This window comes from Dreissena polymorpha, chromosome 1 (genome assembly GCF_020536995.1).
Source record: "Dreissena polymorpha isolate Duluth1 chromosome 1, UMN_Dpol_1.0, whole genome shotgun sequence".
Lineage (NCBI taxonomy): Eukaryota > Metazoa > Mollusca > Bivalvia > Myida > Dreissenidae > Dreissena > Dreissena polymorpha.
In genome coordinates, this window is record NC_068355.1 from 76,350,831 (window position 1) to 76,377,131 (window position 26,301).

Genomic DNA, 26,301 nt, shown 5'->3' on the forward strand with positions numbered 1-26,301 from the left:
CAAAGAACACTGTCAAAATCTATACTTAAGGCAGCTGTTGACAAAAATACTATGAATAACATACCTGTACATACGAAATGAAAGGCAATTGATACAATTAACTACATTGATATAATCTGATACATGATTAAACAATATAAACACAGAATGTACAGTTATGGCGGCTTTATCTCAATAAGTATCCTTCATAGGAAAAGGTTTAAGAATAGAAAAGGTTATTGCTTTAACACATTTACCTTATTGAGACCTTTATTAATGATGATATTGATATACATAACCGTCTAATGATTTTATAATGTGCATTGTATAAAAAGACTTACTTTTGCCTTAAACTTTTAATATACAGGTAATATCTGTTTCAAATTGTAACAGTATGCAAAAGTAACTATTAATAGCTGCAACATTTTATAAATCTACACACAACCTACAAACTTTGTATGAAAAATGCCTTTACATTATCCTTATAATCTCACTATACATTGTGGCAATCATGGCATTTATTCTGAAACATCTCAACAAGTCTGGACACAACATAGTTAATTCCCAGCAGTTTACCCACAATAATGGACACAATTCCAAAATATCTCAACAAGTCTGGACACAACATAGTTAATTCCCAGCAGTTTACCCACAATAATGGACACAATTCTGAAATATCTCAACAAGTCTGGACACAACAAGTCTGGACACAACATAGTTAATTCCCAGCAGTTTACCCACAATTCTGAAATATCTCAACAAGTCTGGACACAACATAGTTAATTCCCAGCAGTTTACCCACAATTAATGAATTATTATGGACACAATTCTGAAATATCTCAACAAGTCTGGACACAGCATAGTTAATTCCCAGCAGTTTACCCACAATAATAGACACAATTCTGAAATATCTCAACAAGTCTGGACACAACATAGTTAATTCCAAGCAGTTTACCCACAATTATGGACACAATTTACCGGGTATGTGCATTCCCCCATATGTATGAACGATCTGGAAAAAAAGCTTTCATAGATAATATATCAACAAATCTGAATTTATCTTCAGAACTCCACTCCCATTCTGAATAAATGGCCCTGTGCTTATTCATGGGGCAACAGCAAATAGAATGCATGATGAACGGGTGGTATTATGTTTTTTCTACACAGCCCAACCAAGTCCATCATTTTTTCCCTGGACAAGGGGAGTTCTGCCTGTCTTAACACAGAAAGGGACAACAGTTTTGGATTTGGCTGATCCTTTGTACGTAGTCTTTGGAAAAGGTCTACCTGCCCTACTGGTCCATTGAAATCTGATCTATATTCAAATACATTATTGAGATTTTCAGAGATATGGATTGACCTGATTTGAGTCCAGTAAACCTTATCACCGTCTGTATTTTTGTCAAAATTCTTTAGTAAACTTGAAAGTAATTTGAAATCCTGGAAGTCAAACAATGACATTTCCCTTACAGAGTATGGATTTTTACGCCTTGATGTTCTAATTGTTGCTGCCCACTGCGGCGTTGTGTAAATAGAGATGTTTCTGCTTGCGTTTTCAATGGCAGCATGAATTGAATCGTTTTCAGAAAAAGTGTGGCCCTTTTCCAAGTAATTGTGTGTTATGCTCTTAAGATTATATTTATGTAAACAAAACCATAACATGGACAGGTAAAATTTGTTCTTATTCTGCCCAAGGCAATTGTCACTGTAAAAGACAAAATCTTTAACACCTTCACTACTTTTCTGTTCTATGAATAACTTCACACATGAAGCTATTTCACAACCACCACGCTTTGCAATAGTCTCATTCCAAACATAACAATAACCATTTGAGTTTCCCATATCATACAATGTAAAATTATATGAATTCAATCTTCTTTTATAGAAAAGACAAGACTCAAAACTATGTGGTGTTTGCAAAATTTGCTCAAGGTCGAAACTTGCAACACACATTGTGTTTACAAGTTTGGCCTTTTCTTTGTCTTTAGTTTTTTCAGCTTTAACTAAATCTTTGTTTTGTAAATGCCGTTTGTAATTACTGGCCATTTCACTTTTGTCATGCTCATTTGCATTTTTAAAGGACACACACAGGTCGCATTGGTCTTTTAATGGTTTGTAAAATGACAGATTGTATTGTTCATCAAATATTTGCCTATATATGAAAATTGAAACAGGACTGTGGTCATTTTCCTCACAGAAATTTGCATACAAATGATACATTTTCACAACATTTAGGTCAGATGCTAGGTATTCTTTTTTTGAATCCTTTCTACGATAATGACTTTCCATTCTTGGAAAAGACTCAATATGTTGTTTAACCATTTGCTCCTGCAATTCAGATGTCTTATTGGGTCTTACATGGTGCTTACCTCTGCAGTCATCTGCACACATTCCTATATCTGTTTGCTTAGCATGAGCAGTAGATACAATTCTTGAAGAGACATCTAGGGTACTAAGAAAGAATGTCTTGCAAATCCTTACCGGTACTGTTGTTCCGTCTGGCATCTTTTTTGGAAGTGTCCATAGAACCATTGATGTGCGTTTTACTGAATTAATGTTGGAACGCCTTGTATTTACTGGTTTTTGAATTGCAAATTTGATTATAAAATTTCTTTGCTTATTAACATCTCCCATTTGCCAGTATCCATCAAACAATTTATGGCGTTCATTTTCTGTGAAGTTATTGTGACACTTGTATCTACACCCCATACCACAACCTTTCTTGACACATCGTTGGGATTGTAACTTACCTTTTCGGGATTCATAACTCTTTCCCTCGTTGCGACGTCTTTTCATTACATTTCTTTTCCACTCTTCTATGTTTCTTACCCTTTTTCTCCCTCTTCCACTAGTCATTGTATTATTTAAATCAGATGAGCTACTTACATGCTGTTTGTCTGCTTGTTGTGCAGTAATGTCCACTTGCTTTTTATGGTATTTTTTAGAGAGGTGAATGAGAGGTATATCTTCATCATCCAAATCACTATCAGCTTTACTGAAACTGTCATTCTGCCCTATCATTAAATCAGACACCACAACCTCTAAATCCTCATGCAAATAAGACCCCGCACCCTCTATCTCATGTAGATCAGACCCCACACCCTCTATCTCATGTAGATCAGACCCCACACCCTCTATCTCATGCAGATCAGACCCCAAACCCTTTATCTCATGCAGATCAGACCCCACACCCTCTATCTCATGTAGATCAGACCCCAAACCCTCTATCTCATGTAGATCAGACCCCACACCCTCTATCTCATGTAGATCAGACCCCACATCCTCTATCTCATTTAGATCAGACCCCACACCCTCTATCTCATGTAGATCAGACCCAACACCCTCTATCTCATGTAGATCAGACCCCACACCCTCTATCTCATGCAGATCAGACCCCAAACCCTCTCTCTCATGTAAACCAGATCCCACAGCCTCTATCTCATGTAGATCAGACCCCACGCCCTCTATCTCATGTAGATCAGACCCCACACCCTCTATCTCATGTAGATCAGACCCCACACCCTCTCTCTCATATAGATCAGACTCCACACCCTCTATCTCATGTAGATCAGACCCCACACCCTCTCTCTCATGTAGATCAGACCCCACACCGTCTATCTCATGTAGACCAGACCCCACACCCTCTATCTCATGTAGATCAGACCCCACGCCCTCAATCTCATGTAGATCAGACCCCACACCCTCTATCTCATGTAGATCAGACCCCACACCCTCTCTCTCATGTAGATCAGACCCCACACCCTCTATCTCATGTAGATCAGACCTCACCCCCTCTATCTCATGTAGATCAGACCCCACACCCTCTTTCTCATGTAGATCAGACCCCACACCCTCTATCTCATGTAGATCAGACCCCACGCCCTCTATCTCATGTAGATCAGACCCCACACCCTCTATCTCATGTAGATCAGACCCCACACCATCTATCTCATGTAGATCATACCCCACACCCTCTATCTCATGTAAATCAGACCCCAAACTCTTTATCTCACTCATAGTTAAATCATTTGTATCATTTAGGTCTTTCAAAACATCTTCATTAGTGACACTGTCCATGGTAACAATACTGCTATCTGAAAATGAAAAGTTACTATCACTATCGTTCAATGATTCTTGTGCTAAAAAAAGTCTACAAACAAGATCCCCTTCACTTTGTGAACTGAAACCAGAGAACTCTGATTCTGCATCAGTACTGTCCTCGTGCGTGAAGTTCAGCTTCTGAGTGTCCTCAGTGTTCTCCGCAACAACTAACTGCGTAGCCTCAAATGGAGTGTCCTGGCAAGATCCATGAAAAATTGATGCTGCAAGGTGTTGAATAAATCTACACAGACTGTCCACAGATTTATGGACAGTCATTGTGGAAAACCCATCGGGCGTACACATCCCTGTTTCCGATCGTGAATGAGGGTCAAAAAAGTAAAATTGTTGTTTGTGAAAAACTATAGCACTAGTGTATGCTGGTGGCTCAAAACCCATGGTAAAAATGAAGAATTTATCACTCAAGCATGGTGTGAAAACATCTGATAGGCAGTAAAATGGCTTTTCTGTTGTTTTTCTATGTATAGTGCCACTGATAGGAGTATCTTTGGCAATGGAATAGGAGCCAATTGCTGAAGGTATTTCGTCCACATTAATGTAATTATTTTTTGTTTTGGAAATAATTTCAGTGTACATGTTATCCCCATCAAAAAGAATGTTATTCATCACTTGTTTGTCCCAGAATGGTGGTGGCTGTATGTAGCTGGTAAGAATGGCCGATAAGGAATTTGCCATACATTGGCGCCCACTGTTTTTGAACATGCTGTCCCCTTGATGCCTTGAAGCTTGCAACATTGTTTCCAAAGATGTATGCCTGTATAATATTAAATAAATTGTATTGATATATATATGTATATATATTTATATTATTGATGCAGTTAAGGAAAAACATTTTATTTATAATCAGTATTTATATGCAAACAGCACCACAAGATAATGTATTTATATAGAGCATTTTGCTAATTATACTGTTACTGGATACTAAATTATACTAAAGGAGTTAACAATTTGTTATGATTATTATAAGATTTTTAGCTCATCTATTTTTTTGAAAAAAATATGAGCTATTGTCATCACACCCATGAATCCCCCCCCCCCCCAAAAAAAAAATAAAATAAATTTGTTTACTATTATTATTAATATTATTATTATTATTATTATTATTATTATTAAAACATTTACTCACCAAAAAGAAGAATCTGAATCATCTATTAAAGTACATTGTAGCAGTCTGGTAAAGATCAAAGTAATAGTGGAAATATTGTGTTGTTTAGCAACAAGACCAAACATTAGTATTTCATGACATCATACAATAATGACATCATACAATAATGACATCATAGTACTTTACTATGATGTCATTCTTCATTGGAGTGAGGTCATAGATTTTAACAAATCTAGGACAGTGTTGCACTAAAAATAAAAGTGATCATGATCATTTTATTTTGCGCAACACTGCTCCAACTCAAGTTGGAACAGTGTTGCACTGAATTAAACATATCAAGTGAGATAGAACTAAATGCCAACTGGCCCTTTTTGACCCCTATTTTTAGAAATATGTTGATTTTTTTATAAATATTATGTGTATCTATTTAAACCAGTGACAAAAATGCAAAAATGTCATTTTTGTAAAAAAAGTGAGTTAGAACAGTTTTGCGCTGAACAGGCGATTTTCTCTTCAAGTATGACCCGGAGATAAAAAACAACAAGGGAACGAATTTCCGGATTGTCAAAAAACGCAGGAACGAATGTCCACCTGTGTCAAAATATGCGTAAGAGAGATTGTCCATGGGAACGAATGTCAGGCATTTGTTCCTGCATTCTTGCTATCCCAGTCAGTATTACCACATTTAATCCAGAATAATATGACGTTTTAAAAAGCAAAGAAAACAAAATGACATATACAAATCAAAAAAAGAAAACTTTATAAATATTCTGAACGCTTTCTGTGTAGATCTCTGCGTGAATTTGAAGAAACGACCCATCACTATAAATGCATGTACATATTGTTTTCAAGGGTAAGGTTTTGACTATAATTGTAGGAACAAATGTCCGGGTGTAAAAGTTATTTAGGAAAGAATGTCCTCAATGTTTAGAAAAGATTATCCGGTTTGTAAAAGTAACGTAGGAACCCATCCGAGTTCTAAAAATAAATGTATTTGACGAATGTCCGCATTGTCAAAATTAGCGTAGCATGGCCGTTAATCACAAGCGCCACCTCTTTTTGAGATGCATTAATAAATGAGCCAATGCAACTTCCGAGGTGGCGCTCAGGCCCGGTTGTTTTGAAATATCATGGATAAATTTACAGGGTGATAAGGATTTATATGTTGTTGTTTTTTTCAACATATTTTGCATTATTTTTAAAATCGGGCAGTGTAGTGCGATTCAGCAAAGATTAAATCATCCAAAAATGTACAGAAACATACATTCTTAACCCATTAAAAAATGTGAAAAACTTTATAAGTTGTGTCATGGTGGAGTTTTAAAAAGTATTTCCATAAGTTTTTCCTTTTTGACGAGAACATTTCCACCCAATGAAATCGCTCACGGCGTCAAACGATTGTGTACAACATACAGTATGCTCTGAATATAAGATAAATATAAGATACTACTTCTTATTGGAACGATGATTTGTGGCCCTTAATCCAAGTGCTTTATTTACTAAAAGGCCAAGGTCAACGAAACTTAATTACGCATATACATGATGTTTTTTGCCCACTTTCGACTCTAAAAAAAAGATTAATTTTATCTGTTAACTTTTTTGTATCATACATGTTAGATGTTGTTTTCTTAGAAAGACAAACGTTTAAATCCATCAAGACATCATCAGAAAACTACTTTTTTCTAATTAAAAACTTGCGCGACTCAAATGTGCTGAAGTTGTAAACTTACAAAAAATAATCTAAGTCTTATAAACATAATATAAACCATGACGTAAACTATTTCACTTTATAATAGCTATAAATGTGCATTTGCACCATCTCCTCATTTGAGCACCACCTCCTTGGCATTGGCTCCTTCACTATTTGAAAAAGTAATGCAAATTTATCTATAAGATCGGCTAGAAGCTGATGTTTGTGTGCAAGCATTAACTTGTACACATTAAAAGCAATCGTTTTATGTAATGAGCGATTTAATATGCTGGGAATTTTTTCATCACACAGGCAAAATACATCGATTTGCTTTAATGAATTAAATCATGCCTCACGTTTTTAAATGGGTAGTGATAGTATGTTCCAGTGCATTTTTAGATGAATTTATTATCGCTGAATCGCACTACATTGGACGATTTTCTTCAAATAATGCGAAATGTAGTGAACTTTTTTAACCCTTATCATCCTGTAAAATTATCCGTTAAATTCCAATATAAAGAAGTGAAACTCCAGCTGCCGGAGCAGTATTTAATTCTTATTATAAACAATTAGTTGGTCCTTTATTTAAGGCAAGTGACCGATTGCCCAAACAGTACAAAACAGCACAATACAAAACAACATAAACACATATAAGAATAAAGCTGGGGTCACCGCCTTGGAACGGTCAATGCAAAGCATTGGGGGTTTAAACTGGTTAAAGAGCGCTCAACCTCACACTTGGCGCAGCAATATTCATGATACATTTACGTGTAAATAAAATTTAACCTCATAGCATTGTAACTCAAATTAAACAATAATAAATGGGAATTAAAAGGCATTCAATTTAATTACCATTTAATTACTCCATAGTAGGGAAGATACCAGAGCAACAGAGTTACAACTTTTTGAGGTAAGATGAAATAAAACTATGAACAAGTATCAACTACATTCCTTCTTTATAGAAAAAGATTTTAGAATATAGCGTCATGAAGTTAATATTTCAGATCATCATCGCGCACATACAGGAAGAAGCACCAATAATGGGTGTAAAAGATCCATATTGCATAGCTTGGTTGTTTATATGACTGCAAAAATAAATCAAACAAGAAATGCCTGTTAGATAGAAAATATAATAAAAATTGAACGTTTTAAACTCAATGACCTATGCATGTAGATTAAAAAAGTTAAAGTATGTGGTATGAAGCATTATAAAAGCGATGACATCACAAAAATCAATGTAGCCAGGAACAGAAAGAAAGTATCATATGACGTAATTAACAAGCGAAGACACGATGACGTGAACAAAATCCAGGGGCAGTACTGTAACATTAAAATAAAAATATGAAAGGTGTGGTACTGTAAAAATTGAATAAACAATGAAACTAGCTGCGATGATTTAATATTTAAGAATCAAACATATAAAATGGTTATACCATTAATGATTCCAAATTTTAAGAGAAGCAAGATATAGTGAATCGAAAACTAACAAGCAAGTGTTTTTAAGTACGTTAACATCATATCCTTTTGAAACAAATTAGTTTATTAAATTGAAAACTTTAATATTAACATTTCCTTTAAGATATTTTAATTTGTGAACACGCTTCAAAACATCTCCATAAAATGATGAGTGTGAAAGTCCATTAGTTAAATGCCATTTTAAAGAAAGATTATATTAAGAAATTAAATCACCATACTTTGAGTGAAATTTAGCGAATATATTTCTAAGGTTATGATACAGAAAACCTTGTTTTAGCAATTTCTTTGTTAATATGCGCGATTATGATCATTAAAATCTTTAATACATGAACATACTCTGGCATAACGTACGAACTGCAAAATGTAAATACCATAGGATGGACCTTTAGGGATGTTGCCATCTAGGAACGGAAAATTCACAATTTCAAAGTTAAAGTCGTCCCGTTTGTCGAATAAACTAGTTTTGATCAAATTATTATTAATTTTAACATGTTAGTCTTAATACGCAGCGTCTGTATTGCATTTATACGATTTATTTAAGACTAGTTCATTCGGGTAGATTTTGTGAATATAGTGTAATTATTGTTCAAAGAATAAGTTATCTAAATTAAGTATGTCATCAATGTACCTGCTAGTAAGGTTAAAACATCGAATTAAATCTAGTTGTTTAATTTTAGATAATTCTAACATACAAACACTTTCATACCAATATAAAAAAGATCAGCTATATCCGGGTCTGAGCGCCACATTGGAAGTAGCATTGGCTCATTTATTTATGCATCTCAACAAGAGGTGGAGCGCGTGATTAACGGCCGTGCGTATAAACGATTGTGCATGTATTGAAGCCTAACTGTAACAGGGTTGAAATATTCATTTCACGGATTCTGTTCATGTGTTCTGTTTTAAATGTTATTATTTCCATATAACGCATTGTGTTTACCTGGGTTACTTATTAAGCTGTGCTCCTGTGGCCAGTCTTAGAGTTAAAGTCAGTCAAGCATGTGAGTTACACATGTCCAGTTTATATAATTGTTCAGTCAGGCTTGACCAGTTATTTTCCCGCCCTTTCCTTTGTCTTCTGGTCACTTCTAACTTGAACACAGAGCTGTACACGTCTACTTTTAAGATGTACATTTATAGTACAGAGTTGCCATTACTTCAATATAAGGTTAGTTCTATTTCTACCTGTTTGCATTTACTCTTTCTTGTATTTGCATTGAGTTGTATTTATGTTGTGAGTTGATATAACTCATATTTGATAAGTAATTAGGTTAAATTCAGAAAAGCAGCATTGCCATCCTAAACGTGCTAACGATTCCTATAATTCACAGTTTCCCATACTCTTCACATGTATAATCTTATTTGCAGCAGTAGCACAGCACCCGCAGAGAATTGTATACGATTGAGAGAGAGTTCCGTACACATTCCACAAATGGTAAGTGAGAACGAGAAAGAGTTGAGATCTCATGTAATTGTATGTTTATGCTGTATATGTACCATTTATCATGTTACCAGATCTTTTATATATATTTCATTGTAACTTGTTAAAGGCCACACATGATATGTTTTATATATTTGTTACTTTGCATATAATAATATAGTGTCTGATACCATGTTTATATATGTTTCAGTGACATGGAATTCGTATAATAATAAAGACGAATACAACATATATTCGGGTGGTTATTTTGAGCCGGGTACTGCCCGTTTATATTTGGCGCCCAACGTGTTTTGCGGACCCGAGAGGAAGATGGCGGCCCGTGGAAAGCGGAGAAGTCGTGGAAGGGTCGTTGAGGACTGAGCGTACGTAGGAAGAGTCTTATTGGACGGGTCGTTGAAGACGTAGCGGAAGTGGGAGTCGTTTAACCGTGTATTTAGAACATTTCCGAGGATTTATAGTGCAATATCGTGTACCTACCGTGTGGACAATTGTGAAGTGGACATCTTTAAATATTTATCGTGTATCATATTCAGACTTTTAATCCTGACTTTAATTCAGATTTTTAATCCTGACTTTAATTCAGACTTTTAATCATTTGTGGCCTATATTCAGCATATGTGTATTCTTCACCTTTCTTCGTAACCGTGAGTATATGTATGTGAGTGAGAGAGAGAATATATTATTTGTTTACCTAATATAATTGATTGCTCTAATTACTTGGTGACGGTTACATCTTTATAAGATCTATTCTTCATCCTTTATCAACAGTTACTAAAAACATTGAAATGCTGCTATTTTGAATTTATTCATAAAGTGATTATAAATTCATTAATTTTGTAACCAACTCATTGCTATCCCTTTAACCTCTTTATTCTATAAATTCTCATATAATCCCTTTCCCAGTGTCCATACCTTTATCCAGCCCTTTTACATTTTGGCCTTAATTCTATTTAGTCCATTGTATTCCATTTTATTACTGTGTGAGTGTTTGTTTTGATTTGTTGCATTCCTGAGTTTATGCATTGCTAACAGTACATCAGGTTACACTTGTTCACCTTGATTATACATGATTTGGTTTTGATTGGATATAGAATTCCCTAATTTGCATACTGAGTTTGGATATCATCGCTTCCTTGGTTTTCATTGGTTGACACATGACTGAATTTTTTTCACTGACAGACCATGTGACTACTATTTTACCTTATATGGAAGTTGTAGTAGAGTAGTAATTCTCAACACAGTGTAGTAGTATATGTACATGTAGGTAAGGTCTGTTTTGGACAGATGTCTCCCGTGTGAGCTGATATCAGGTAAATCTGTTTACACATTTGTGGTCGGCTTCTTTGGTTGTTATTTTAGTTAATTTGATTTGTCTCAGGGCATTGCATTTTTATTTTGGCGTTTAATATTTCTGAAGTTAATACTTATAACACAGTGTAGGTTGAGTGATTTGAATTAAAATACTTGGTGCAATTTATTCATTTGAATTTAATTTGAAATTATTTTGAACACTTATTTAAACTTCTTTATTTTTTTGTGAAATATTTTCATTTATTATTGATACTTAGGTTTGATTTGAAATATTTGGTTTTATTTATATTGTATTATTCTAAGTTGGACTTTGATTTTTAGGTTCTTCCTTGCAGTTTACGGATGGAAATACTTAGTTAATTTCATTTCATATCTTATTTGGAATTATTCTTGGACATTTTGGATAATTAATTATTTTCATGTACATTGCATTCCATTTACACATAGTGTGTTGAAGTTCTGTTTGATATAGGTGATTGAAGTTGTGCATGTTTAGTTGTGACTTAAGTTGACGCAATAGTGTGTTAGCTTGTTCTTGTACTTTGGAGTCTATTTTTCAGTTCATTCAATTTTGGGTTTGTGCTTTTGTGACCGAATTAGTTTGAACGTTGCTGAAATTGTGTGAAAGTGCATCACTGTTCATACTTTGAAGTTTGAATTTGATGTTTTGTTTTAGTTGTGATACTTGATTGATTGGTTCATTGTGGGTCAATTAATTTACTTGTATCTTAACTTTATTTTTTTTATACTTTGTGATAATATTCTTAGTCCAGGATCCGTTTGCGCACAAGTGATTTATTTATTATTCATTATACTTGGTGATTATTGATTGACTTTCAGACAGTGCAAAAGTGATTTAACTGGTGTTTTCACTTATTGAATTTGATTTAAAGTGGATTCATTTGTTTGTACTTATACTTTGAATTGATTTTATAGAAGTTCACTTTGAATTGCAACTTAATTAGTCTTTGAGGATTTATTTGGTTGAACTTAAGGTTGAGTTGATGCAATACTGACTTAACTTTATTATTTTTTTTAATTAATAATTAGAATTGGAAGGTGTTTGTTTGTTGTTTTATTGGCAGCAACTTTGAATTTTGGGTAGCATTTAACTGACTTTGAACTTTATTTGGTCTAAGCTATATTATACTATGTATGTTGGAAGAGATTAGTGTTTCTTTGAAACACAATATACTTGGAAGGGTTATCATTATTTCTTCGGAAACTATTGACTTTGAAGTTGACATGAATTGATTATTTGACAGAATTAATTAATTGATTAATTGATAGGTTGCATTAAATCACTGATAATTGAAAGTTGAATTTGAAGTTAAATGAACATGGCATCAAGTGAAGGGAAGATTATGGAGACTGTTCAAGAAGAAGGAGGTCAGGATATTACAGAGGAAGATAGGAAATTGCTTGAAGCATTTAAGAAGCTTGATGTTAAGCCTGAAATTGAAAATACAGAAGACTTAATCAAATTTATGTCCACATATAGATGTCGGGAAAAGGCTGAAGATAGGTATAGGTCAGCTGATACTTTAAGATATGTTGAGGACAGAAGACACTTTGAAGACAGAAGACACTTTGAGGACAGAAGAACCTTTGAGGAAAGAAGATATGGGGATGACAGAACCTTCAATAGTAGTAGCTACCCCAGGATATCAACCTTTGGAGGGGTTAGTGGAAAAGGAGAAGCCAGTTGGGAGAGTTTCAAGTTTGAAGTTCAGTCTTTGATGGCTAATAGGATATTCAGAGAAGAGCAAATATTATTTGGAATAAGAAAGGCTGCCAAAGAAGATGTGGCTGACATATTAAGACGACTAGGAACAAAGGTTACAGTGAATGAAGTTATGTGGAAGCTGGAGAGTACATATGGAAATGTTGAAACGAAGGAAACTATTCTAAGAAAGTTTTACAATTGTTCCCAGCAACCTGCAGAGTCCATTGCATCATTTTCTTCTAAGCTTGAAGACTTGTACGACAAGGCAGTTTCTTTGGGGGGTATTAAGAAGGATGACAATATAATGTTCAGTATGGTATTCCAACAACTTTACACTCTGACCAAGGAGCCAATTTCGAATCACAGATAATCAAAGAGCTCTGCAAATTAACCAATACAAAGAAAACTCATACTTCTATTTACCATCCTCAAGGAAACGGAACTCCAGAAAGATTTAATAGAACATTACTAGGCATGCTTGGAACATTAGAGAATGATCAGAAGAAACATTGGACTGATTACATTAAGCATCTGGTATTTTGCTACAATTGTACTCCACACGAATCGACAAGAGTATCACCTTTCGAATTAATGTTCGGACGTAAAGCAAAATTACCCATGGACACCAAGTTTGAACAAGTAACATCAGAATTCAAGACCAAAGAAACCAAAGATTACATTGAACATTTAAAGATGAGAATGAAGAGGACAAGAGAAATAGTTGAACAGTATGTAGAAAATGCCAAAGGTAAGCAAAAGAAGTATTATGACATGAAAGCTCGAGCAGCAAGAGTTCAAGTAGGGGATAAGGTTCTTGTAAAAATCCTATCCCATACTGAAGGAAAACACAAACTGGTAGATAAGTTTGAAGAGGAAGTTTTTACTGTCCTAGAACAAGTAAATGACCATATACCAGTCTATCGTGTCAGGTCAGAATCAGGTAAGGAGAAAACTCTGCACAGGAATCATCTGCGCCTGTTGGTTAATCAGGATGAAGCAGAAGAGTTCCGGGATAATCAGGAGACTACTTCAGGTAACAGCATACCTGTAGACGTAGCAGAAGAAGAAGTAGAAGAATTATCAGACAAGAAGACCATGGATGCATCCAAAGAAGTAGAAAAGATGGAAGACGATGATGAGGATGAGTCTGATGCAGGAGATCTTGTATATTTTTCAAGAGGTGGGGACGCCCATATCCTAGCTGACGACATAGATATGTCTAGAGAAGAATCAAGGACGGAAAACATAGATATGTCTAGAGAAGAATCAAGGACGGAAAACATAGATATGTCTACAGAAGAATTGAGGATAGAAGACAGAGATGATATTTCTAGTGAAGTTCCCGGAGAACAACGAAACGAAGATAGGGAAGAATTAATACAAGCAGAGGATAGAGTAGATGACGTTGTTGAAGATGTTCCTGAATCTACAGCAGGGAATGAAGAAGAGAACAACGAAGAAGAGATGCCTGAAAACGTACCTCATCAAGTAGATTTGTCGCAAGAAGCTGACATCACTGAAGAACCAGACATTACTGAATACCCTATACAAGATCAAGATGAAGAAATTGAAGTCCCTATAGAAATGGATGAAGCACAACCGATAAGGACAGAGACGTCTACATCGGATACTAGAGCTCCAACACCAAAACCAAGACAATCTGTCAGAGAGAGACGACCTCCGGATCGGTATAAGGATTACCAGATGAATGCTTGTGTGGTACCAAGACCACAAGATGCCAGGTTTGAGGCATTAAATAAATTGATTGCCTCAGGTGTTTTAAATCAATTAGACAGTAAGACAGCTGGACGTATGGTTTCTAGTATTTTTCAATGAAATTTTCATTAAAAAATTTGTTTTAACATATTTTAAACAATATTGTGTATGTATTTTGTGTGTATTTTATATCAGATGTTGTTTTTTTTTTGCAAGGTTCGGGCAGTATTATTCTGATTAATAATTATCAGAAAGAGTTATCTCTGAAATAAATTTCAGTGAGTTTTCATGCGAGTGACGTGATGTTATTTTTGTAACTTTCTTATTAACAATGTGAATTGCTGATATTGCATATAGTATCAATTGATTTTTTTTAATGTATTATTTTAATGTGAGGACACAGTTCTGAAGAGCAGGAGGAAAAGAGTCAGAATCATATTTATACATTTATGTAAGGTAAGTATGTATCAGTTATTCAGTAGTATAACTAGTGGATGTAGTTTCGATAAAGTATGTTGTTCTTGCTTGTACAATGCTGTTATTATAAACAGTATAGTGAGATAGATAGGTATTGTATCTATTTTGTATAGAAAGGTTATTTGTTGACGGACGATTCTGTTTTTACTGTGACATGACAATTTTGTTTTCTTCTTGGTTTGTTATGATGAGGACATCATTTTTCGGGCCAGGGAAGTCTGTAACAGGGTTGAAATATTCATTTCACGGATTCTGTTCATGTGTTCTGTTTTAAATGTTATTATTTCCATATAACGCATTGTGTTTACCTGGGTTACTTATTAAGCTGTGCTCCTGTGGCCAGTCTTAGAGTTAAAGTCAGTCAAGCATGTGAGTTACACATGTCCAGTTTATATAATTGTTCAGTCAGGCTTGACCAGTTATTTTCCCGCCCTTTCCTTTGTCTTCTGGTCACTTCTAACTTGAACACAGAGCTGTACACGTCTACTTTTAAGATGTACATTTATAGTACAGAGTTGCCATTACTTCAATATAAGGTTAGTTCTATTTCTACCTGTTTGCATTTACTCTTTCTTGTATTTGCATTGAGTTGTATTTATGTTGTGAGTTGATATAACTCATATTTGATAAGTAATTAGGTTAAATTCAGAAAAGCAGCATTGCCATCCTAAACGTGCTAACGATTCCTATAATTCACAGTTTCCCATACTCTTCACATGTATAATCTTATTTGCAGCAGTAGCACAGCACCCGCAGAGAATTGTATACGATTGAGAGAGAGTTCCGTACACATTCCACAAATGGTAAGTGAGAACGAGAAAGAGTTGAGATCTCATGTAATTGTATGTTTATGCTGTATATGTACCATTTATCATGTTACCAGATCTTTTATATATATTTCATTGTAACTTGTTAAAGGCCACACATGATATGTTTTATATATTTGTTACTTTGCATATAATAATATAGTGTCTGATACCATGTTTATATATGTTTCAGTGACATGGAATTCGTATAATAATAAAGACGAATACAACATATATTCGGGTGGTTATTTTGAGCCGGGTACTGCCCGTTTATATAACTGTATATTGTAATATTGTAAAAATGGTATGCTTAACAATAAACGTATTAAGCGGGTACCGCTTTTTATCACCATTATCCCGTTTAAAGAGATATCACTATGCATGCATAGACAGTGCAGTTTGCATCACGTCCGTTTTCTTCACTTTAGTATAATAAATCTTTACTATTTTATGTCACTGTAAAAGAAAATTTAAAAGAAATTTACAAAAGCATGTACTTCGCCTTAATAGTGCTTTGTCATTGATTCAATACTTTCGATTGTTCATGGGATTTTACGGAAAACAGCATAGCTGGATATTGTATGTGAGAGCAAGGAGCGACAACTCTGCGTCAAGATTGGAAAAATATCACAAACCAACACTTTTGGATTTAGTGTAAATTCACCTACAGTAACTACGAGAAGCAGTAAATAAACTTAAATTAATTGTTAACTTTATTGGACATAATACAGTTTATGTATTCAACAAAAAAAACTGCATGATTAAAAATTATTTTTTCATGAGCGATATATTGTAACCCGCTTTAAATAATAATTATAGCTAATCGATAACCGCATCTTATTACACGCGGTCCGGTAATATTTACATAGGATACCTGCCTGGCAGAAGGCAAAAGTCATATTCCCAACAGTTAGTACAAATGCAGATATGTTCGTTTTGCAGCATACAAGACAACTTGGTAGCTCGATGCCTGGATTAGATTTTGGTGGCATAGGCAATGGGACGAGTCGTTCCTCGGAGTCAGTTTCCAACCTGTCAGATATTTCTGGGGACACCTCCAGACACGCCAACCAAACTGGGCCATACCTGGAAGGCCACATGAAACTGCTCGCAACCATGTAGGTTTAGTACAGTAGGTTTAAAACATTATTGTTACAAAATTTGTATTTAATACCCCTTTTCATTTTGTTTGGATGATAAAGTAAAAAAAATCACAGAGAAGATCACTTAGCATGTTTAGCATTATACTGCAACACGGTTGACTCGCGGTACTTGAGGAATATTCACTTGCGTCTAGAAACAATCTTCATATATCAGATAAATGATTTAAAGGACAATCATATTTTTACTTAACTTTATTGGACAAAGGCCTTTTTATGGCGAAAATCCTTCAATATTAACTGCCGTAGAAACAAATCCAACACCACTGTCCGCCATTGTTGTTTATTTTTTCTCCCGTTAGATTCGCGGTAAATAGATTAAACAGCACCAATTTTAAATTAAACATGAATTATCAAAGCTCTGACATACTCTTCAAAGTAACAATCAATAAAGTATATAACAATTTAAATATATGGAATTTAAGACATCAAATAAAATAAATAGCACAGTTATTTTTAGGCAATGTCGTATTTTTTTCGTTACGACAATTAACTGAACTATACAAATTCAAATATTGTTAAAGTCTGAGTTTTACGACATTTAATTATCAAAAATCGATTCCAATCTGTAGGGAGACATGTTTTCTGTCAGATTTGACAAGTAGGTCACGCAGGATTGTTAATAAACAAAATCAAGAGGGCGCTAATGAAATACCGCGACTCAACCCGACCCGCGACTTAACCGGGTTTGAGTATAATTTATAGAAAGATAGTGTGCTGATTAATTCTGATTACCATTGAGTAAAAGCCAGTAAAACTAATAGAAGTACCGATCCCATCCAGATCCAAATTTGCTCTAGTCCAAGGAATGTGACATTTAAACCAATTTAGATGTATATTTGATGGGTTTAAGTTGCAGTAACATCTCATTGTCATATATCATGGACGAACCATCTTTCAAACCTCTTAATTTTTGACACGTCAATTTGACTCAAATATAATATTGAAAATAGTGAAACATATTTATAAGTACTCTATTTGATAAATACGTTGTTTCTACATGGCTGGCAACTGCATACATGCCATAATTTTTCAGACCAATTCCGGGACATTGAGTTAAATTGTCCGGGACTTTTGCCGATTTTCCGGGACATGTATAAAATGTAGCGATATTTATAGACATATGCATTTTTGGTACGTTTTTTTTTGTTTCGCATCGTTAATTGCAAAAGTTCGAAAGCCTATCCGAAATACACTTGATCTATTAACGTAAAATTAAACATTACTACTTCCGTTACTAGATACAAGCCACATGTTTTCAGTGTAAGCGTTCTAAACATAGATGGTGACGTCATTGCGTTATTGTTATTAAGACCGGTGTGTAACGCGTAGTTGTTGATACGCCTTAATTCATTTATAACATTTATATAATAAAAAATACAACAATACAGTACAGTTAGATCGTCAACTCAAATCAATTCACAAGACATACAACCAATCGCAATAAAACAAACACAACAAAACAGTACCGGTAGATCGTCAACTTAAAATCTGTTGGTCTTCAGATGTGTGAACAACTATCCTTTGCCCTTACGCAGTGGGAAATAATGACGTAGTATTTTAAAGTCAATTAATAACCACATTAAACAATGCCGCTTTTTCGGTTTGACCGCGAACGTGAGACAATTGATATGATAACAGGACCCCTGTTAATTGATCGATTTTGACACGTAGCGTAGTCTGCCTATTCGGGTAGGCATTGTCATGGAGACGCTGCAGATATACACAGATTCGAGGTGCATTTAAGATTAAGATAAGGTACATGTATATATGGATTTTGTAAATTCCGGGACATTTGACAGATTTCCGGGACAGCGGGACAAGTTCTTCATTTCCGGGACTGTCCCGGACAATCCGGGACGTATGGCATGTATGGGCAACTGTAATTGCTATGTAAATCCTCTTTTGAAAACAGATTTTTCAAGTTTCCAGCACCACCATATCATGTAAAACTACCAATGCCTCCCAAGCAACGAATACCTGCTTTCGAACCCTTCAATGTACAACATTTAAAATAAATAAGTCACATGTTTTGACCATGGTCACGTGACTTATTGCAGCAGCTGAAATGTGTAAATTGTCAAGCAAAGTTGAGAACAAAAATTAGACCAGACCATGTTTTTATAGTTTTTTACGGAAAATCCTTATATATGTAAAAAGCATTAAGAAATACAATGATTTTTACGTGTTTTATGATTAATCTACTTATTCTATCGGTTTTTGACGCATTTTCGTTCATTTGCAGCTACGCCCGAGTCGGCGTAAACAAATTACTTATACACAAACAAGGATAATGTAGTGCGCATGCCTGCATGCGCATAAAATGTAAGCAAATGAAGGGTTTGAAAAGAGGTGAGGTTCGAGAAGAGGTACTTTAACGATATGTTATGTGCTTAAAAAGTCGGTAGCAAAACAAGTTTGGCAAAACAGATTATTAAACTACTTCAATGTTGAGCTTAAAAATAGTGCTGGAATGGTAATTGTCAGCTAGTATACATGTACTTAAGAATATCAATATGTACCCTGGGTACATGTAAGTATACTTAAGAGTACCCGGGGTACATGTTAGTAGTTCCGAGCTGACAATGACCAATCGAGCCTTATTAGGAGCTTTTAGGATACCCTGCTGTTCATTGACTGTGAGTGTTTTAATTTGTGCATGGCTGCATTTGTGAGATGCATAAGAGTTATTTGTTTTCTTAATATATTATGGCTCGTGTCTTTGGATGGGTAAAAAATATCGTAATAAACTATAAAATAAGGAAAAATGAAACAAAAATTTATATGATTATGTATAACAGTATTAAATTTTTTAATAAAAGCATGTTAATTGCATTTTTTTACTTACAATTAGATAATGTTGAGTTCATATTATTTCACAATTCATTTAAAACTTCCAATAATCTATAGATTTTTCACTACACAATTTAAACATTGTGCAATGCAATGAATTTAATCAAATTAATGACTTCCTTTTTTGTGTCATCTGACTATTGTAAGGAGACATATAGGTATTACTTGCTTCGGCGGTGTCGGCGCGGCGTCCGCGGAGTCACACTTTTTGAAAAATGCTCATAACTTATGTGTCCCTTCAGATATTGCTTTAATATTTGGCATGCACACACAATTTAAACATTGCGCAATGCAATGAATTTAATCAAATTAATAACATCCTTTTTTGTGTCATCTGACTATTGTAAGGAGACATATAGGTATTACTTGCTTCGGCGGTGTCAGCGGCGGCGTCCGCAGAATCACAAGTCTTTTCAAAAAAGGCTCATAACTTATGTGTCCCTTCATATATTGCTTTCATATTTGGCATGCACATACAACTTTTTACCCCTGTGACATTTACCTTGAACTTGAGGTCAGTGTTCAGGTTTCGAAATCTGCGACCGCGATTCGAAAAAGGCTCATACCAGTGATTTTTTTTGTTTTAATTCGTTACAGCCTGTGTCATTTAAATTGGAAAAAATAGCCCAATAAACCATGACATTGGGAAAAATTAAGCATTATAAAAAAAATAGGTATATAAGTATCAGAATTAATATTGTTTTTAAGTGCATGTTCAGGGGTTTTTCTAGAAATGGAGTCTGGTCAAATTGGGATTTTTTTAATCAATACAAGTGGCAAATTTAGGAATGATTTATGGACATAAAGGACTAAATTAAAGTTATATATTTTGTAGGATGTTTAAAAAATAAAGTTGAGATCTAGAGTAAAGAAATCATCATAAAGTTATAAGAGACTTCTTCTTGGTAAGATTTTGGGAAAAAACGTGGATTTTTGCAATTGGGAAGCAGCAGAAAATCGGCTGTAATTTTGAGCAAACAAAAATCACTGCATACCTACTGTGTCCCTTCAGATATTGCTTTCATATTTGGTTATGCATGTGTATCCGGACAGCACCTTTCCATGCGCATACAATGTTTGACCGCTGTGACATTGACCTTGAGTTTTCGGTCAGTTTTCAGGTTTTGAAATCTGCGACTGCGATTTAAAAAAAGACTCAAACTTACTGTGTCCCTTCAGATATTGCTTTTATTTTTGGTATGCATGTGTATCTGGACAACACCTTTCCATGCGCATGAAATTTTTGAACTTGGAGTCAGCATTCAGGTTCGAAATCTGCAACTGTGATTCAAAAAAGCTCTTAACCTCTGTGTCCCTTCAGATATTGCTTTCATATTTGGTACGTATGTGTATCTGGACAAGACCTTTCCATGCACATAAAAGTTTTGTCCCCTTTGACCTTGACCTTGAACTAAGGGTCAACATTTAGATTTCATAATCAGCAACCGCAACCAATGCTTCGATGCGGGAGACATATAGCATTGGTCCTGTCCGTCTGTCAGTACGAAAATCTTGGTTAACCCATTTTGACCGTTTTTCTGACATCAATACCGCTTGCTACAGAGCATTGATACTCACATGGATGTTGTCTCTCATCACCCTGCACACACCAGCATCACCCAACCTCATTTTGACCTTTACCATGACCATATTTTGGACGTAGACTTTTTGAAATGGGCAAATAAAATATTTTCTTGGTTAACCCATTTTGATGGTTTCATCTGACATCAATACCGTTTGATACAGAGCTTCGATACTTACATGGATGTTGTCTGTCATCACCCTCCACACACCAACATCATCCAACCTCTTTTTGACCTTGACCTCATTTTGGACTAAGACTTTTTGATATGGGCCAATTTCTTGGTTAACCCATTTTGATCATTTTATCAATCATCAATACTGCTTACTACTCAGCTTTGATACTTGCATAGATGTTGTCTCTGATCACCCTCAACACACCCACATCACCCAACCTCATGTTGACCTTGACCTCATTTGGGACTTACACTTATTTAAAGGTAACAATTTCTTTTTTACCCATTTCAAAGCATATTAGAGGGCATATTGTATTTGGTCTGCCTGTGTGTTTTTGTCTGTTTGCTATTAGATTACCAATATTCATACAAAATTATTTTGGTCATTCATTAAAAAAAGTTTTGCTTATTCAATGTGTTACTAAATAAGACAAAAAGGGTAATATGTCCCATCCTCGATATAATAGTTAACAATTAACTCAGGTATGCTACCATCAGGCGACACATCCAACTCGCGGAGTTCTAGTTTTAATATCATAAATTATGGGGAACACATTAATAAAAATAATAAAACATACTTTAGGGTTGTCTTTGGGTTACTGATGTAGTAAACTGAGTTAAATAAATATATTTAACTTGTTTACTTTTCTATATCTTGTATTTCACATGTTTAGTTTCATGCTATTTCAGTAAACTATACAGCACAACACACACAATAAAGTAGCGTATGGTTAAAATCTGTCAAAATTTCAAAAAGGAGATGTTGGTAGAAAAAAAAATTGAGCACAAATGTTTTTGCGTAAGTAAAGATAAGCCTTCCTTTAAATTAAAAAATCTATGAGAGCAGAATTTTTTTTGTCCCTGATTAGCCTGTGCATTTACAGGTATATGCAAGCCTGATTTACATTTTAGCCACATTTTGGAAATATGGGCCTAATGAATGTGCATCAAGTGTCTTCAAAAGTATGCCTCGAAACTGGCTTATCAAATTTGATACATATGGCTTATATAGATGTTTTTTGTTTATAGGAGTTTTTTCATATGAAAAGCAAGTGAAAGTGTTGTCTCTCATTAGCCGGTGCAGACTGCACAGACTAATTAGGAATGACATTTCCTCACATGCATAAAGCCCTGTTTTTTCTACATTGCTGTATTAATGTGATATTATAAGCATCTAACAGTTTATAGGTGTCTATCGCAACCGTTGTTTATTTTTGGTGTTTTCACTTCATATACACTTATATTTGTTAATGCAGCATTGACATACTAAAACAATATCTAGGAAAGAAAAAAATAAGGCATTTGAATATCAACCGTACTTTCGTTTGATAACTGATCATGCATGTACGATGTGAACCTAAATTTAGTTTTAGTGCAGATTCTTTCATACGACACAAAGACACAATTTTGTTTTACCAATCATTTCGGTTTAGAGTTTGGGTGAGTCACGTAAAAAATTGTATATAAAATATATTTTTAATAAACAACTGGTAGCAAGATGAGTTACAGATAATTGGTCAGTAACCACATTTTAACAAAATGTTTTGACCTGTTAATTCTTTTCAGCTTAATTCAACAGTGAAAAATGCCCATAATATCACTTTAATATTTCAGTGATTGTCCAGCTGATGTGATGTGCAACAGATTTAATGATGATGGGACACTTCTCGCTGTTGGGCTGATTAATGGGACAATAAAGGTAATTTTGTTTAAGAGTATTTTACGCTTGAGAAGCATGATTATATGGTTGACAGTGCCGTTGTTTTGAATTCATTACTGTAATTACTCTATGTTTTCGGACACTCTAAGTTTTCCAAACACCCCTTTTTTTAGCAAAAATAATTATTTTTCATGACTCTTATTTTCGGACACACGAGTTTTCGTCCATAATTAATGTCTCTAAGTATTTGGACAGTATATTTTACAGCGCTATTTTATCAAATTTCGGTTCAGTATTCAATATCTAATGACACTAGAATGCAGAAGACATTTTGAAGTCATTGAAGTCATCTGAAAACGATGAAAATGATTGTAACCCAGCTAGAAAAATCCCCGACCATACTGGGGATCGAACCCGGGACCTCTTGGTTCCAAATCAGGCAGACACTCTACCGCGTTGCTATAAAAGCAAGCTCATATAGCAAGGCAGTATAAGTTCACCTTATACTGAACCCTGCTACATACACCCCCTCCAATTCTGAAATTCTGCCACGAGTTTCCTATTGCCATGACATCTCTGGGACGTCTGACACACCTGGTGGTTTTTTTTTACTTCGGGCGCCAATGAAACCCAGCTAGAAAAATCCCCGACCATACTGGGGATCAAACCCGGGACCTCCCGGTTCCAAATCAGGCAGACACTTTTACTGCCTCGCTATAAAAGCTAGCTCATATAGCAAGGCAGTATAAGTTCTCCTTATACCAAACCCTGCTACATGATGAAGATGATGTGTTGGATACTGGGGCATGTGCAGATGAAACTGTAACTATGGATGAAGCATGCGATACGGTAGAAAAATTGAAAAGATTCGCACTAACAAAATGCTAACAAACATAATGAAATTACAAGAGCTTTTTGTCGCTGGTAGGTGCGAAGTGCGCAGCAAGCAAACAAAAATTGAAGACTTCTTCGCAAAGAAAGCAATATAGAAACGGAAAGAGAAATACATGTGATAAAATATCATAGCTTTTGGCTTCTGACATTTATTTCTAGTTTTAGATGTTCTCATGTATATGTAGACTGTTACACATTTTTAGCCAAATTCTTTGTTCTCAGGAAAAATATTTCCTTGTCTATGTTGTTTTTGCAAATAAATATGTACACACAATTCATTTATAATAAATGATAATTTATAATAAGTGAAAATATAAAACACATTTTAAGTAAAATATTGTTTATTTATTGTGTTTTTATTCATTTTATTATAAAAGTTTAAATCATTATGGACAAAAGAGATTATCCTTAATATAGATTAAAATTGAGGGTAAGCATTCTTCCAGAATGGCCTTTTTTATTTAAAGACCATTTTATTAAGAGACCACTTTTGGTTCCTCCTTGAGTTGTCTCTTAACACAAGATTGACTGTAGTTTTATTGTGTTGAAATGTTTATTGTTCACCCCGTTTATGCTGTTTTTCGACCGAACTTTCTATTTTTGGGGCACAAATCTACCATTTAACCATGATTTTTTTCTTCCCAATATAAAGGGATACACCATTTATCAGCTCTACCATGTGCCTTGTCCCAAACACTAATCTTTAGGACATAACTTTTGAAAAAACTGAGGAACTTATCTCTCGCGCGTGGCTTTTGTTGTTATCTGTTATCGAAATGCCATCACTTATCGAAGTATCCGCATTACCAGCATGAAGATTAAGTAGCAATTAAAGTAACATAAATACACAAAATCAATGTACAGTTCACATAATACATGTATTTCGTAAAATAAAGTTAACCCCAAAAAAGGTTTCCTTATAGTAATAGCTAAAATTTCAACGCTAGATGTGTTATGGTTACAAAGATTTAAAGAGATACAAATCATTAAATGCTCAATATATTCCATTTCGATTTCCCACTTTTCATCTCTTTTAATACGACACACGAACACTTACTTAGTACATGAACATGTGTTGAATATATTGTTCCTCAAAAAAACAAAAAAAACATTTTGTATACTGACCCATAACCAAAATCTGACAACTATTTTGATTATTCATCAAAAATAGCAACATGGAAACTGTTTCTTATATGTGTCTTGTTCTGTGAAAATTGTGCAAAATGCATGTGCATAAAGTGTCGTCCCAGATTAGCCTGTGCAGTCTGCACAGGCTAATCAGGCACGACTCTTTTTGCTTAAATGGTATTTTTTGTTTAAAGGAAGTCTCTTTTAACCGAAAATCTAGTTTTAGCGTAAAGTGTCATCCCTGAAAAGCCTGTGCGGTCTGCACATGCTAATCTGGGATGACACTTTACGCAAATGCATTATGCCCAGTTTTCTCAGAACAAGACACATATGATTAATTGAATGTTAGTTTGAAACTTTTTTTTTCAAGAACTGATGAAATGCTATCAACAATAATCTCACAATAAAGCTGTTTAATATGCATATTATAAAAACATGGTTTTAAAGGTTTTCTTCTGTGTGCATTTCCATTTTTCAAGCTCAGAAACTTAAATCAGATTGTAATATAACACCTACCCCAGAATCCTATGGAAGGGAAAGATCGCCAATATTATTAATCACCAGAAATGTTGCACGTGTTGAGTATTAAGCTGATATGTTTCATCTTGCAATTATAGATTATACATACATGTCAAATAATATCCGTTCAAATAAGCAATGTTCGATATTTTATGTTTCAATTTTCAACGATGTTCATTTTTAAGGTGAAGGTGGAGACATCTCAAATGTTCGTCTTGTTCATTGTCCAATTAAAACTGTTCAATGAGTTAAAACTTAAATATTCCAAATGTAAAATATACATTTACTTGTATTTTTAAATCGCATACACAACACATAAAACTTTCAAATGTGCAACAGTAACTTTGACGAACTGGTTAGTGTTATGTGCAGACGTTCACAACAGATTGAATTTGGAATACAGATTTATATGCAGATTGTGTACTATTTATTTAATGCTTTCCGGTGGTTTATAGAGAAATATCAGTGAATTAAAACTGATAAT

The 26,301-nt window shown here is 34.6% G+C and overlaps 3 protein-coding genes and 1 long non-coding RNA gene across 10 annotated transcripts in view; 3 read left to right on the plus strand and 1 right to left on the minus strand.

Moving 5' to 3' along the window:
- The window catches only part of LOC127835959 (uncharacterized), a 68,643-nt gene that overhangs the window by 7,300 nt on the left and 35,042 nt on the right, over nucleotides 1–26,301 (plus strand). For 2 of the 4 annotated variants that reach the window (XM_052362386.1, XM_052362379.1), the window contains 3 exons: nucleotides 5,722–5,810; nucleotides 16,789–16,964; nucleotides 23,231–23,315. In XM_052362386.1, coding sequence (XP_052218346.1) covers nucleotides 5,787–5,810; nucleotides 16,789–16,964; nucleotides 23,231–23,315 — 285 coding nt within the window. In that variant the 5' untranslated portion in view covers nucleotides 5,722–5,786. Of the gene's footprint in view, nucleotides 1–5,721; nucleotides 5,811–16,417; nucleotides 16,532–16,788; nucleotides 16,965–23,230; nucleotides 23,316–26,301 lie in introns of those variants that run through there. The other 2 variants (XM_052362399.1, XM_052362391.1) reach the window with 2 other exon arrangements.
- LOC127835889 (uncharacterized) lies at nucleotides 389–5,381 on the minus strand. 4 transcript variants are annotated; one of them, XM_052362333.1, is made up of 3 exons: nucleotides 5,225–5,381; nucleotides 3,884–4,852; nucleotides 389–3,763 (listed from the first exon to the last, which is right to left on the minus strand). In XM_052362333.1, the coding sequence occupies exons 1-3, from the start codon at nucleotides 5,326–5,328 to the stop codon at nucleotides 1,081–1,083; spliced, it is 3,756 nt and encodes a 1,251-aa protein (XP_052218293.1). In that variant the 5' UTR covers nucleotides 5,329–5,381; the 3' UTR covers nucleotides 389–1,080. The 4 variants fall into 4 exon arrangements, with proteins under 4 accessions (XP_052218293.1, XP_052218286.1, XP_052218280.1 ...); XM_052362326.1 differs by having other exon boundaries at nucleotides 3,854–4,852; XM_052362320.1 differs by having other exon boundaries at nucleotides 3,824–4,852.
- LOC127836118 (uncharacterized) lies at nucleotides 9,217–10,041 on the plus strand. Its single transcript, XR_008028607.1, has 2 exons — nucleotides 9,217–9,804; nucleotides 10,001–10,041. It is a non-coding gene; the product is annotated as an uncharacterized LOC127836118 (long non-coding RNA).
- On the plus strand, nucleotides 13,160–16,080 carry LOC127835920 (uncharacterized). The gene is made up of 2 exons (XM_052362344.1): nucleotides 13,160–15,843; nucleotides 16,040–16,080. The coding sequence occupies exon 1, from the start codon at nucleotides 13,322–13,324 to the stop codon at nucleotides 14,681–14,683; it is 1,362 nt and encodes a 453-aa protein (XP_052218304.1). The 5' UTR covers nucleotides 13,160–13,321; the 3' UTR covers nucleotides 14,684–15,843; nucleotides 16,040–16,080.